This window comes from Trachemys scripta, chromosome 14, assembly GCF_013100865.1.
Source record: "Trachemys scripta elegans isolate TJP31775 chromosome 14, CAS_Tse_1.0, whole genome shotgun sequence".
NCBI lineage: Eukaryota > Metazoa > Chordata > Testudines > Emydidae > Trachemys > Trachemys scripta.
Window position 1 is genome coordinate 9841774 of NC_048311.1, and position 15174 is coordinate 9856947.

The 15174-nt window shown below is 47.5% G+C and overlaps 1 protein-coding gene across 6 annotated transcripts in view; it reads right to left on the minus strand.

Moving 5' to 3' along the window:
• The window catches only part of MYOCD (myocardin), a 227057-nt gene extending 212524 nt beyond the window's left edge, over positions 1-14533 (minus strand). For 4 of the 6 annotated variants that reach the window (XM_034789818.1, XM_034789817.1, XM_034789815.1 and 1 more), the window contains exon 1: positions 14312-14335. Coding sequence is in view for 1 of the 6 variants with exons in the window: in XM_034789826.1 (XP_034645717.1) it covers positions 14312-14474 (163 nt within the window). In the remaining 5 variants the exon portion in view is untranslated. Of the gene's footprint in view, positions 1-14311 lie in introns of all 6 variants that reach the window. The other 2 variants (XM_034789827.1, XM_034789826.1) reach the window with 2 other exon arrangements.
• Positions 14534-15174: the final 641 nt, after the last annotated feature.

A 15174-nucleotide genomic window follows, 5' to 3' on the forward strand; every position in this document is an offset into this window, starting at 1 on the left:
CTCCTTCCTTGGAGGTTTTTAAGGCCCGGCTTGACAAAGCCCTGGCTGGGATGATTTAGCTGGGAATTGGTCCTGCTTTGAGCAGGGGGTTGGACTAGATGACCTCTTGAGGTCCCTTCCAACTCTGATATTCTATGATTCTATGATTGCCAGCAGACTGAGGGACGTGATCATTCCCCTCTATTCGACATTGGTGAGGCCTCATCTGGAGTACTGTGTCCAGTTTTGGGCCCCACACTACAAGAAGGATGTGGAAAAATTGGAAAGAGTCCAGCGGAGGGCAACAAAAATGATTAGGGGGCTGGAGCACATGACTTATGAGGAGAGGCTGAGGGAACTGGGATTGTTTAGTCTGCAGAAGAGAAGAATGAAGGGGGATTTGATAGCTGTTTTCAACTACCTGAAAGGGGGTTCCAAAGAGGATGGATCTAGACTATTCTCAGTGGTAGCAGATGACAGAACAAGGAGTAATGGTCTCAAGTTGCAGTGGGGGAGGTTTAGGTTGGACATTAGGAAAATCTTTTTCACTAGGAGGGTGGTGAAGCACTGGAATGGGATTACCTACGGAGGTGGTGGAATCTCCTTCCTTAGAGGTTTTTAAGGTCAGGTTTGACAAAGCCCTGGCTGGGATGATTTAGTTGGTGATTGGTCCTGCTTTGAGCAGGGGGTTGGACTAGATGACCTCCTGAGGTCCTTTCCAACCCTGATATTCTATGATTCTATAATTCTATGACTTTACAAGATGTGCAGTCACAAAACCAACATGCAAAGAGTCACAAATATAAATAAGCGGGAAGGTAAATGCAAACTGTGTGCAGAGGACCAGAGCTTGTATTCATCCAGCTCCAGATGGCAAAGGGGAAAGCTTGCAATCACAATACTTAGTTTATTTAACCACAGTCATGGTTATAAGGGAAAGAAAATGGGCACAAGCCTAAATATTGAGTGTTAAATCCTGCACAAGGAGGTGCAGAGAAAGTAGGGTGACCAGATGAGAGGAAGAAATTATCGGGACACCCGGGAGGGGAGGGGGGCAAAAAAAAAAAAAAAAGCCAAGTGCTGCCGGCGGAGCGAAATATCGGGACGTCTGGTCACCCTCGGAGAAAGTGATGTAAGGAGACAAAGCCTCCTACAGGGGACTTGATCCTGTGTGATGCAAGCACTGGCCACACTCCAGCACAGCATATAAGCAAGTGCTGAACATTAAGCACAGGAGCGGTCCACTGCCATCTTTTGCAGTTAAACTCCTTTTGGAGTAAGATATCTGGAACAATAGGAGTCACTGCCCAAAACACAGGCCATGAGTCAGGAGCTTAGCCATGTGGATGGAGGGGTTTCCCTGCAGGCTGCATGTGACTATAACAGGGTTAAAAAAAGAACTAGATAAGTTCATGGAGGATAGGTCCATCAATTGCTATTAGCCAGGATGGGCAGGGATGGTGTCCCTAGCCTCTGTTTGCCAGAATCTGGGAATGGGTGACAGGGGATGGATCACTTGATGATTATTTGTTCTGTTCACTCCCTCTGGGGCATCTGGCATTGGCCACTGTTAGAAGAGAGGATACTGGGCTAGATGGACCTTTAGTCTGACCCAGTATGGCCATGTTTATGTTCTTATGAACACAGGTCTGAGTATTGCTTTGGTGGGGCTCTGAGTGTGCGTAAGTGTGAGCAGCCACAGGCAGAAAGACAACCGAACCAGACTGAGATGGCTGCAGAAAGCGTTGCATCCATCAGGGGGGAATTCTATATTAGGCATCGTCCTGATGGATTAAGAGGAACTGATCGCAGAGTGAAAACTTAATGGTAATTTAGGTACAAGTGATCATGACTTGATCCCATTTATCATAGACAAGCAGAATAAAGTCGAGAGCAGTAATATATATACTTGGTGCTTTAAAAGATCCAATTTCACAAAGCTGAAATCAATTATGAGCCAAATCATAATTGGAGGAATTGGGAGGAAGAATTTAATCAGAAAAATGTGAATAATGTTTGGGAAATATTTAGGAATCCTTTACTAGATACCCAAAAGCCACAATCCCATAACTGAGGAAGAAGGCTGTGCTGTTAAAAATAAAATTTGGTTTAGAGAGTCAGTGAAGGCAGCTATACAAAATAAAATAAATACTATTTAACAAATGGAAGAAAGAGAAAGTTGATAGTAATGAGCATAAATCAGAAGTTAGGACTTGTTGAAAATTGATAAGGGAAGCAAAGGGGCACAAGGAAAAAACTATGGCCAGCAGAACTGAAGACAATAAGAATGAGTTTGTTAAATATATTGGGAACAAAAAGTATCCTGACAATGGTACTGTCTCCCCTTTTTTGAGAGAAATGGCAGAGTTATCCATAATAATGTAGAAAGGGGAGACAAGATCAATAAATATTTCTGTTCTCTATTTGGGTGAAAAAATAGATAATGGAGTCATATCTAGGGTTACCATACACCCAGGTTTTCCCGGACAGGATTTCGGCCTCCATCTGGGTGGATTTTTGAAATAAGAGGAAATGTCTGTGATTTTTCTTCTCCAGACACTGCAGGTCAGAAAAAGTTGTCTCTGCACCCTGATTGGTTCCTTCCCTGCATCCGCACTGCTGGATCCCGCCCACCCCAGCCCTGGCCCGTCTCAGCCCACCAGGTAAGCAAAGCCGCCAAACACCTCTTGGCTGGGCCACCTGCCCTGCCACGGGGCCTCAGAGCCCAGTCAGCAGGGGTAATAGGGCCAGGCCCCAGCTGCCTGCCCTGGGGAGGGGGAGAGATCCACAGGGAAGTGCTGACTGATGAGCTGATGCTGCATCCCAGGCCTGTGCCAGCCACCCTGCCACCGTGACAGGGAACGGCACTGCCACACACCTTGAGAGTGAGGCCACAGGTACTCCCTCCAGCACCCCCAAAACCCCCTCCAGCACCCCCAAATATCCATCCCAGTACACACATACCCCTCCAACACCCCTAACTGTACCCCCTCTTCTGCTCCCCCTCCCCCCAGCAGTATCCTTTATTTGGGAACTTTAAATATGGTAACCCTAGTCATATCATATGCTCTTTTCATTTGCTATTAACTCTGAAGGATGTTATATAGAAGCGACTAAAGTTAGACAGTTTTAAATCAGCAGGTCCAGATAATTTGCATCCAAGAGTTCTAAAAGAGCTGGACTGTTGATCTTCAATAAGTCTTGGAACACTGGGGAAGTTCCAGGTGATTGGAAGAAAGCTAATGTTGTGCTAATTTTTAAAAACAGTGAATGGGATGACCTGGGTAATTACAGGCCTGTCAGTCTGACATCGATCCTGGGCGGGACTTGATTAATGAAGAATTAAAGGAGGGTAATGTAATTAATGCCAATCAACATGGGTTTATGGAAAATAGATCCTGTCAAACTAACTTGCTAGCTATTTTTGTCGAGATTACAAATTTGGATGCTAAAGGTCATAGTGTTGATGTAACCAACTTTAACTTCCGTAAGACATTTGACTTGGTACCACATGACATTTTGATTTAAAAAATAGAGAGTTATAAAATTATCATGGCCCACTGTGATGGGGTGTTCACCACACACCTCACCTGAAGGGGTTAAGGGGTTAATTAAGCGAGTAGGCCGCACCTGGAGGAGAATTAGACTGGACAGACAAGTCCAGCCGGGCGAGGACAGGAGGAATAGCTATAAAGTCAGGAATTAGAGAGTAAGAAGGGAGCTGCAGTGCAGAAGGCCTGCAGTCATTCTCTGGGCTTGGACAGGGGTTGGAGAAGGCTCAGGCAAACAGCAGCAAGGTTCACAGTGGTGCAGACCTTGGCCACTGTTTAGAGGGTCCCTGGGCTGGAACCTGGAGTAGAGGGTGAACCCACGTTCCCCTAACAGCCATGGGGGAAGTGGCACAGTCTGGGCGATGAATGGGAAGACTGCCTGAGACAGTTTATGTGGAGAGACTTTGACACCCCCCGGAAGGGGAAGCATGGATAGGGATCTGGCTGGAGGGCCAAGCCTCAAAGAGAGAGCACTCCGAGCTGCAGAAGAGAGAGAGGCTGCGGGGCCTGCAAATGCATGACAGAAGGGGGCATCGGCTGTGGAAGGCGTTAATTCATAGAGGATCCAGGAGAAGGTGCCTTGCAGTGAGCATGCCCTGTTATACACACACATAAACTGGATTAAAGGCTGGCTATCCAATAGATTTCAATATGTAACTGTAGAAGGGGAATCCCCACTGAACAGGTGTTTCCAGTGGGGTCCCAGAGGGATCAGTTCTTGGCCCTGCACTATTTCACATTTTTATAAAATGACTTGGAAGAAAACATAAAATCAGCACTTTTAATGTTTGCAGTTGACACAAAAATTGGGGGAGTGGCAAATAACGAAGAGGCCAGGTCACTGATACAGAGTGATCAGGATTTCTTTGTAAACAGGGCTCAAGCCAGCAATAAGTGTTTTAATACGGATAAATGTAAATATGTACATCTGGGAACAAAGAATATCAGCCAAACTCACAAGATGGGGATCTCTATTCTGGGAAGCAGAGATTCTGAAAAAGATTTGGGGTCATGGTCAATAATCAGCTGAACATAGGAACAAAGGAATACTGAGTAGTTGCAGAGAGGTTATTTTACCTCTGTATTTGGCACCGGTGTGATTGCTGCTGGAATCCTCTGCCCAGTTCTGGTGCCCACAATTGAAGAAGGATGTTGATAAATTGGTGAAGGGTCAGAGGCGAGCCATGAGAATGATTACAGGGTTAGAAAATCTGCCTTATTGTGATAGACTTAAAGAGCTCAATCTATTTAGCTTAACAAAGAGAAGATCAAGGATGACTTGATCACAGTCTGTAAGTACCTATATGGGGAACAAATATCTAATATCTCAGCCTAGCAGAGAAAGGTCTAAAATTATCCAATGGCTGGAAGTTGAAGCTAGACAAATTCAGACTGGAAATAAGGCATAAATTTTAACGGTGACCATAATTAACCATTGGAATGACTTACCCATGGGCGTGGTGGATTCTCCATCACTGATAATTTTAAATCAAGCTTGGGTGTTGTTCTAAAGGATCTGCTCTAGGAATTATTTTGGGGCAGATCTCTGACCTGTGTCATAGAATAGAATCATAGAATATCAGGGTGGGAAGGGACCTCAGGAGGTCATCTGGTCCAACCCCCTGCTCAAAGCAGGACCAATCACCAACTAACTCATCCCAGCCAGGGCTTTGTCAAGCCTGACCTTACAAACCTCTAAAGAAGGAAATTCCACCACCTCCCTAGGTAACCCATTCCAGTGCTTCATCACCCTCTTAGTGAAAAAGTTTTTCCTAATATCCAACCTAAACCTCCCCCACTGCAACTTGAGACCATTGCTCCTTGTTCTGTCATCTGCTACCATTGAGAACAGTCCTCCAGATCATTAATGAAGATATTGAACAAAACCGGCCCCAGGACCAACCCTTGGGGCACTCCACTTGACACTGGCTGCCAACTAGATATGGAGTCTTTGATCACTACCCATTGAGCCCAACGATCTAGCCAGCTTTCTATGCATGGAGGAGGTCAGCCTAGATGATCACAGTAGTCCCTTCCAGCCTTAGAATCTATAAATCTGTGTTATTTTAGCCTCAGCAAGGGGCTTTGGGCTGCATCCTCTAAGCACGGCCTGCATTCTGTGTTGCTAGATGGATACATTTACCTGTATTAAAATGCACATTGTTGGTTTTTGCCCAGTTTACCAAGTGATCTTGATCTGTCCTCTTCATTATTTACCAGTCCTCCAATTTTTTTGTCATCTGCAAACTTTATCAGTGATGATTTTATATTTTCTTCCAGGTCATTGATCAATATGTTAAATGGTATAGAGCCAGGAACAGATTCCTGCCAGACCTCACTGGGTCAATGCTGATTCCTTGTTTACAATTACATGGTGAGACCTATCAGTTGGCCAGCTTTTAATTCATTTAATTGTGTTATGTTAATTTGATACTGTTCTAGTTTTTTAATCAAAATGTCATGTGGCTCTTTCCACCCTGCCAGAGTCTCTTTTATGTCCTTCCAGGGTCAGAGTTTCTGAAGATTTTGAAACTTGCAATCAGGTGGCTTGAACTCCCCTCTGGCTACAGCTGAGGAGAGAGAATGTACTTGAAAATAAACGAACCCCTCAGTGGCTTGTGTGGTGCCTCTACAAATGAGATGCTGCTCAAAGTTTTATTATGGAAATTTTGTTCTGTGACAAATATGTTATGAATGACTTGACTTGAAAACATGCCAACATGTATGTGCTGCTATCACAACATTCAATGACTTTAACTTGCTGCGAACATTCTTGTGATAAATCATGGAAAAACTGACTTGTGCTATCTTTAGTCACTGCAATGTTTCACTCTCACAAGTCACTCACAGCTCTAAAAATACAGTTTATATCATTGGATTCTTGGAATTCTTTCAGTTCTTACACTCAGATTGAAGTGGCATTAAAGTTAGGCTGTGAGGTTCAAGACTGCAGGCTGATATTTCATTGGGGATTAGCCATCTTTGGGTTCGATACATTGTTTGCAATATTAATTTGATTTGGATCTAAAGCTAATTTGGAAAATCTTCCTGCAAATGCACCTCTTACCTGGCTATGGGGAACCAGGGCCAGAATGAGCTTGGGACAAGACAGTAATTTAATAACCACACTTGGATTCCAATATATCTTTAAACTGAAACACATGCACACAGGGTAGACTGCTCGCCAGGAGATCAGTGAAGAGAAGATTTGGGGGGTTCAGATTACCCCTCAAAACCAACAGAGAGCAGGTCCATTTTTGCCTGAGGCGTATCATTTTGTGTTGAGTTTCGGGGTCAGAAGTCTATATATTGTTTTTCTAATGTTTTACCGAAGGGACTTTGTCATTGATTCAAAGGCACCACCAGCAAGATAGCCCTGACCTTCCGACAGCAGTCTTTTTCTGGATTTGATTACCAGCTCTCCAGTGCTTGATAGTTTGAGCAGAATTTAATGCTTTCTAATTTTCCTTGATAGGGACCATGAAGCACATTGTGTTCTTTATCCCAACTGGCAGCTCAACAAAGCTCAGCAATAAAAAGCCTCATTTGTGTAATAAACTGTTGTACAATCTACTACTTATGAACAAGGTCCCTGAAAATGTGCAACCTTTCTGCACATTACGCTAAACACAAACCAGATGGGCATTTCCAAATTCTCCTCTTTGTTGCAGGGGGCTGAGGAGCTGGTAGTCAGAGGGTCTATTTCACTAGACAAATAAACAGCAGAATCTAACTGCGTTTCTTTCCAGAATCTGCAACGGGAAACCTGCATGGAAGACGTTATGCACAATTAGGCAAAATCCTGCTGAGCGTGTGTGGTCGCTCGTGGCCTGACCAGAAAGGGAAGGGCAGGGCACAAGGGAAAGCAAATCTGCACCTGAGACTTTGCCTTCCCTTTGTCATGGGAGGGATGCACACAGCTCCTCATGCATTGAGCAGCCCCAAGAAATACTAAGAGCTTCTCAGGAAGCTGTTTGATGTGGCACATCACTTACAAGTCCTGAGAATCCTTGAGTTCTTGTGACAATCAGTGATACAATGAGATCACTGCTGGAGAGATCGATCTAAAACCAAACCAGCAGACTCCAGGGAGGAGCATTGTTCATACAACTCACATCCCAAACCTTGGCCTACAGCCACAGAATCATACAACAGAATCAAAACTGGGAGTAGACGAGAGAGAGTAATGGAGAAGCATAGACTAGGGAGAAAGGGCTCTTCCACTGGGGCTTGAAATGAGCTGGAGAAGATGTGAGGGGAGACACTGGAAAGTGTTCCCACAGCGGGACCTGCAGAGGCGAAGATGTCGCAGTGCAGCAATTGTGTGATGGGACAGAAAGGGAGCCATTACTAAATAAACAGAATAAGCAGAGAGGGGGAGGGATGAGACAAGGCCCATGCAGGGGCTAAGCAAGTCTGAACATGGCCTGAAAGTGAGGAGCACAATTCCTAAGTGGATCCTGAGTGGATCACTTCAAGAGAAGGCAGGATACTGACACAGTCAGTCGCTGCTGCAGATCTACAGTGCCCATTAAGAGTGGAATGCTAGACCTCAGGAGAGGCACCCAAGACATTCCTCAGCCATGCCCAGCTAAAGAGAGCAAACACTTTATCTTTGGACCTAGCAACTGTAAATAAAGGCTGCAGACGAGACTACCCTAAACCATCCTTTTAGGTCCTCTCCAGTGAGGCAGGGAAGCTGAGCACTTAGGAGAGGAGCTGATATGTGGGCCTGCAAAGGACATGCATTCTAAGAACTCCAGTAGCAGGGCTGCAGCTTCCCTGGATACCGTGATCAATGCGGCCCCTCCTCTCCAGAGCCCATGGGAACAGGACCCCTCTCCTCTCCAGAGCCCATGGGAAGGGGGACCCACTCCTCTCCAGAGCCCATGGGAATGGGGCCCCACTCCTCTCCAGAGCCCATGGGAATGGGGCCCCACTCCTCTCCAGAGCCCATGGGAACAGCGCCCCTCTCCTCTGCAGAGCCCATGGGAAGAGGGACCCACTCCACTCCAGAGCCCATGGGAATGGGGCCCCACTCCTCTCCAGAGCCCATGGGAAGGGGGACCCACTCCTCTCCAGAGCCCATGGGAACAGGTTCCCACTCCTCTCCAGAGCCCATGGGAACAGGGCCCCTCTCCTCTCCAGAGCCCATGGGAACGAGGCCCCACTCCTCTCCAGAGCCCATGGGAAGGAGGACCCACTCCTCTCCAGAGCCCATGGGAAGGGGGACCCACTCCTCTCCAGAGCCCATGGAACAGCGCCCCTCTCCTCTCCAGAGCCCATGGGAAGAGGGACCCACTCCTCTCCAGAGCCCATGGGAATGGGGCTCTTATTTGCTCCGGTACCCTAATAGAGGGGGACCTGTTAACCAGACACACTCATTTGTACTTAGCTTGAAAAAAACAGGGCTTTGAATTATGGCAAGTGCTGGCATTTGGAATAGTGAGCTGAGCAGGTGCACGTGTAACTGACGTGGTCTATATAGTGCAACAGTTTATTTTCAAGTCCAAAGAGAGAGAGAGAGAGATCGCAGTAAGTGGGCGGAGAGATGCATTTGTTTGAATCATCTGTGTCCCTGCTCCTGAGCAGAGAGCAGAGCTGGGGCAGTGCCCAGAGACAACCAGCAGAAGCAGGTGAGCATCTTTGTGGATTTCTCGATACTTTACAGAAAGCCACTATAGTGGCTCTTCATGTCTGACACATCCTGAGCCCTAGCCATGCTCAGGGGGAAATATTCTAATGCAGGAGCTGCTGCACCCCAAGGGGACATGACTGGAGCAGGAGAGGCGCTGCCGGGATGTATGCTGTGTGAGCTCAGCCAGCCATACCTCCAATGTCCTACTGCCGGCAAGGAGCCACGGTTTCGAAAGCACCTAGGTGACTTAAGAGCCTAGGTCCCATTTTCAAAAGTGCCTTAGGGCCCAATTTTTAAAGGGATTTAGATGCCAAAAAGATGCAGGTAGCTGCCTTGTGGCTTTTACAAATGAATCTGAGCAAGGTGGGCACCTAACTGCCAGTGACTTCCCTTGGGATGATTTGTATTTAGTCACTTGCATTTCTAAAGTTGCCCGTCAGCCTGCACTGTCCTGCACGTCCACTGCCAGCACTAACAGTGAGCATTTCCACCAAGACACCTCGTGGAATGCCTGCAGTGACCCCTGGTGACCCATTGCCTGCAGTGACCTCTGGGTGACCCCATTGCGTGCAGTGACCCCTGGGTGACCCCATTGCCTGCAGTGACCCCTGGTGACCCGTTGTCTGCAGTGACTGCTGGGTGACCCCACTGTCCTCAATGACCCCTCTTGACCCTATTGCACTCAGTGACCCCTAGTGTCCCATTGCCCACAGTGACCCCTGGTGACCCCATTGCCCACAGTGACCTCAGGGTGAGCCCATTGCCTGCAGTGACCCCTGGTGAACCCATTTCCCACAGTGACCCCTGGGTGACCCTACTGCCCTCAGTGACCCCTGGCTCATTGTTTTCCATGACCCCTTAGTGGTGCCATTACTCTCAGTGACCCTTGATCCCTGGGTAGCTGCATTGCTCACAGTGACCCCTTGGTGGCCCCTCTACCCTAAGTGACCCCAGATGGCCCCACTGACCCCTGTGTGGCTCAGTTGCCAGCATGGTTTTCTGGGTTTTGCACAGGTGTATCTGCCTGGAACTTAGCAAACAGTTCTGTTGCTGCTGCTGCACAAGAAAGTGCAGCCCCATCACCCTGCTTCGGAGCCGGGCAGGTTCTGCAGGCGAATGGGAGTAAAACTCCTTGGAAATGTATGTTGCTCACCGCAGCCAGGAGAGGTGACTGATGCACGTGGGGGAGCAGCTCTGGGGTGCTGGATGGGGCTGTTTCAATACAGTCCCTGTCTGGAGTGGATCCTGCAAGGGGCCGAGCACCCTCAGCACATCATGGCCCAGATGTGCAGCTCCAGGTGTGACATTTTTGAGGGTGAAAGTCATTTCTCTCCCTCCATGGCCTCCCAGTAATGTATGTGTGGCCAGGGGCTGGGGGGCGGGGATCAGAGGGGAAGTTAGTGACCTTCTCTCACCAGCCAAGCCCTACTGGGGCGGGGGGGGGGGGGGGGGGGGGGGCGGGGGGGGGGTTGGGGCCCCCCCCCCACCAGCCAAGCCCTGGGGGGGGGGGGGGGGGGGGGGAAGGGAGGCTACAGGGAGGCAATGGTCCCCTGCCAAAAATACTCCCCTACCCCCATGAAGATATCAGTCTCTGCTCTCGCCCTCCCCCCCACCCCGGCTGAAAGGCTGTGGATTGTCTCTGCTGGGGAAGCCAGCCATGGCAAAGGGACCTCCTTTGTCCCACAATTGCTGGGGCCTACTTTGGCAGCACCCTGGAGATGATGGGAGTGTGGGCCACCAGCTCACCCCCTGAAGTCAGCAGGAGGGGAGGGGAGTCACAGGGCCCTCCCCAGCAAGGGTGATTTTTCAGGCACCTGGACAATGCAGGGGAGGATCTGGCACCAGGACGGGCAGCATGATTGGAGGCAGGAGCACTTTGGGAGGGATTGGGAGCAGGAGCAGCTAGGGAGCAGTGGGAGGGCTAGGTGCCCTGCCCAGCATCCCTTCGGGCCTGAGACTCTGGGTCCCTCCTTGCAGAGTGGATCGTGCTGGTCTCTGTGGAGCAGATAGGGTGACCAGACAGCATATGTGAAAAATCGGGACGGGGGGGGGGGAGTAATAGGAGCCTATATAAGAAAAAGACCCAAAAATCGGGACTGTCCCTATAAAATCCGGACATCTGGTCACCCTAGGCAAAGAGATGCTATCAGAGAAGCTTCTGCTTCTCACTGGGAGGGCACACGGGCTATGGGGAGAAGCATCCACTCCTCTTCTTCCTCCCCAAAGCCACAAATTTAAAGGGCCAGCTGTCAGCCTCTCTCATCAGCTGTGCATGAGATCACAGTTGTTACATCAAAGGGAAACGTGCATAACACTTGGCAGGTTTGCCAACTCCTGCTGAAGACCAAATGAGATGAAGGGGCTCAGCTTCTCCCAGAGCAGGAGGAACAGACTTTTTCAGATGATCATTCTAGTCAATTACATTTATTTAAAATGAAACAATAAAGAAGGTTAGGAGTACAGCAACACCCTGGATGGCTGGCCAGGGCGTCAGAGGTGTTTATTCTCTCTTAAGGATTTCTTAAATGACCCAGCTATAAGGAGGCGCAGGTATGCAGCTGTATGCAGACAACGTGTTATGATAGTACAGGATAAATACCTAGATTAGTCAGAAGGCTGACACCAATTGCACTGTGATCAGCTGGTGCATCCTAGATCTACAAGTGCATAGTTTACCAGTAATTTTGATTGGCAGTAACTGGCCTTGGCATGTGGGTGCCTAGTAATTACAGAGCTGGAAACTTTTCTGTCTTTACCTTTAAAAAAACCCTTGGGAAATTAAATGCAAAACACTGTGAAGCTTGCAAGGAAATGTAAATTGTGAAATTGACTGTTGAAAGATCAGTCTTAACTGTGCATCCTTACGTGTCTGCCTTTGGTAGCAGTCTTTAAATTCAAAATAATATCTTAGGTATCTACGATTGTATGTAGAATTGGTCCCATGATATGATATTGACTGAAAAACAGCATGTGGTTGCTTAAAAGCTCTGGGCCTGATTCATCATGGCTTTACTCCAGTTTGATGCCAGTAGAACTCCACTGGCATTAGTCAGGTTACTCCTGATTTTCAGTAATGCATGCAGTCACAGGAGCAAGGCATTGTAACTTCAAGCTTCACTTTCACATTTCCTGATTTTTGAAGACTTAACACTGAGCCCTAATGGTGCATTAAAGGAATTTTCATCATGTAATATATTAAACAGTTGCCAACTATCTTATACTGCCTAAAAGAAACAGCAAACAACTTCAACAGGCTTTGCATAGATTGGGTTTTAGTCTACTCTCACTTCACACAGGTTTCCCACAGCTGTAACTCCACTGACTTTCATGGAGTTACTCCCGATTTACACCATTGTCAGTGAGATCAGAATCTGGCCCTGTGTTATAGAGTCATAGAGTTCAAGGCCAGAAGCCCCTGCACTCTGAAACCAACAATGGAAATGAGACCAAAGTATCGCAGCCCATGGGAGACTAGACTAGTCTGTGCCACAGGCAGCGAATAGGAGGGACCAGGGTGCACCAGTGCCCTAGGCCCTGCTAGGGCAGGGAAATGATTTAGTGAGAGGTATCCAGCTAATCCTGGTAAGTGACCCGCACCCACATGCTGCAAAGTACGGCAAAAAAAGCACAAGGTCACTGCGCATCTGAGCTGGGGAAAAATTCCCTCCCGAGCCCACATATGGCGATGAGTTAGATCCTGAGCATGTGAGCATGAACCACCCAGCCAAGCACCTGGAAGAGAGAATGGTTTATGCCAATGGTTTGCAAACTTTTCCAGTTGCGCCCCCCCCTTACCTTTCAAGGAATTTGTCATACCTCCCTTCCATTGCCACCCTTACTTCTGTGCTGCTGCTGGCAGTGGTACTGCCTTCAGAGCTGGGCAGCTGGAGAGCAGCAGCTGCTGTCCGAGTGTTCATGTGGTTTGTGGCACAGGAGGACTATTTTTTTAATCCCACTCCTGTCCCACCCTGCAATATCCACTCCACTCCCACTTGCTCCCGCTTGTTTGTTGAATGTTTATCTTGCTCCTGTTATTATGGCAGTGGTCCTGAGATCCCAGTGGAATCCTAGTCCCGCTTCAGGGCTCTAAAGTCTGCTGTGAAAAGTGCTATTTGTATGCTTGCTTTTTAAAAGGGCGAAAGGCCGAAGTTTCTTTCTACCAGAGAACCTCTTGCGTCCCCCAGGGAGGTGCATCCTTCACTTTGCACACCACTGGTTTATGCCACCTCAGAACCCTGGCCCACTCTGCCCAGTATCCCATCTCCAGTGGTGGCCATCCCTGATGCTTCAAAGGAAGGAAATAAAAAAAACTGCGCCCAGAATAAATGATCTGGAAAAAGGGGTAAACAGTGAGGTGGCAAAGTTTGCAGATGATATAAAATTACTCAACATAATTAAGTCCAAAGCTGGCTGCAAAGAGTTACAAAGGGATCTCACAAAACTGGGTGACTGGACAACAAAATGGCAGATGAAATTCAGTTTTGATAAATGCAACGTAAAGCACATTTGAAAATGTAATCCCAACTATGCATACAAGATGATGGGTTCTAAATTAGCTTTTACCACTCAAGAAAGAGCTCTTGGAGTCATAGTGGATAGTTCTCTATAGCCACTATATAAATCCATGGTATGCCTGCACCTTGAATACTGTGTGCAGTTCTGGGCACCCACTCTCAAAAAAGATATATTAGAATTGGAAAAAGTACAGAGAAGGTCAACCAAAGTGATTATGTCAGGGATCCGCAACCTTTGGCATGCAGCCCATCAGGGAAATCCCCTGGTGGGCCGGACCGGTTTGTTTACCTGCAGCATCCATGGGTTCAGCTGATTGCAGCTCCCACTGGCCGTAGTTCGCCGTTCCAGGACAATGGGGGCTACGGGAAGAGGCAGCCAGCACCTCGCCAGTCTGATGGTAGCATTTAAGGCTGACATAGAAGCACTGAATTTAGGAGCAATTTCCAATCTCCCATTTACTTACAGGTTTAAAGCATTATCTTCCAAAGCATCTTCCAAAGCACCAGAGTAAAACAGTTCCCATCCACTTAAATCCTGACCTGCATTAGCATCACTCTACAGCTGTCATCAAGCATGATCTTGCTCAGACAGTTCTCCCTTTTCTTACTAGAATGGAAACAGGACTCACCATTCTTACTCTCAGCAAAGGGGGGTGGCTGGACATTGGTGCATATGGTTAAGTCTTTCACTTCTTCTGCACCCTTCTCTTTGTGTGTCTTTTCTTCTTCATTCCCACGGGGTGTATTGTTCTGGTCTGAAGGCTCCTGTTGGATCACACCGTTCATCACCATGCCTGAAAGGACTGATCCTGAGTCTTGCTGCTCCACTTTGAAAGAGAAGGATTCCAGGAGGTCAGAACTCCAGAGCCAGCTCTAGAAAAGACCAGAAACAGAAGAATCCTAAATCACCTGATATTTCATTGGAACAAGGGGTCAATTGTGATACAAATGAGCTGACAGATATTCACTCCAGTTCTCTACAGGCTGGAGACACTTCGAGACAGATACACACCTGGTGTAACTCCCCTGCCTTCAAGGAAGTTATGCCAGCTCACCATTTGGCCCTTCTGCTCTGTTTATCCAGGTTAAGGTTAGCAATATGGTGTCACCCAGCAATAAATTCTAAGTACTGGAGAGAGGGGGGAGCCTGTTCAGATTAAATGAAAATGGCACTAAGGCTTCCACCATTCCACAGTGCAAACTCAGCCAAAACCTTCTGTGATGTACACAGATGTCTGGTTAGCCTTAGAGCTGGGCAAATACCACAATGTCTGGTTAGCTATAGAGCTGGGCAAATATCATAATAAAGAGTTGTGAAAATTTGTGCAAATAAAATCTGCTGACTGACCTCACTGGTGCCTGCAGCCCCTATATTAATGACCATTTAGATGGTGGCACTTGTATCTATAGGCAAGGAATGTTTGCTGAGAGCAAGAACCCTTGGTCAAGCTGTGAATACATATTACTGTGAGCACAAAAGTTAATTCATTGA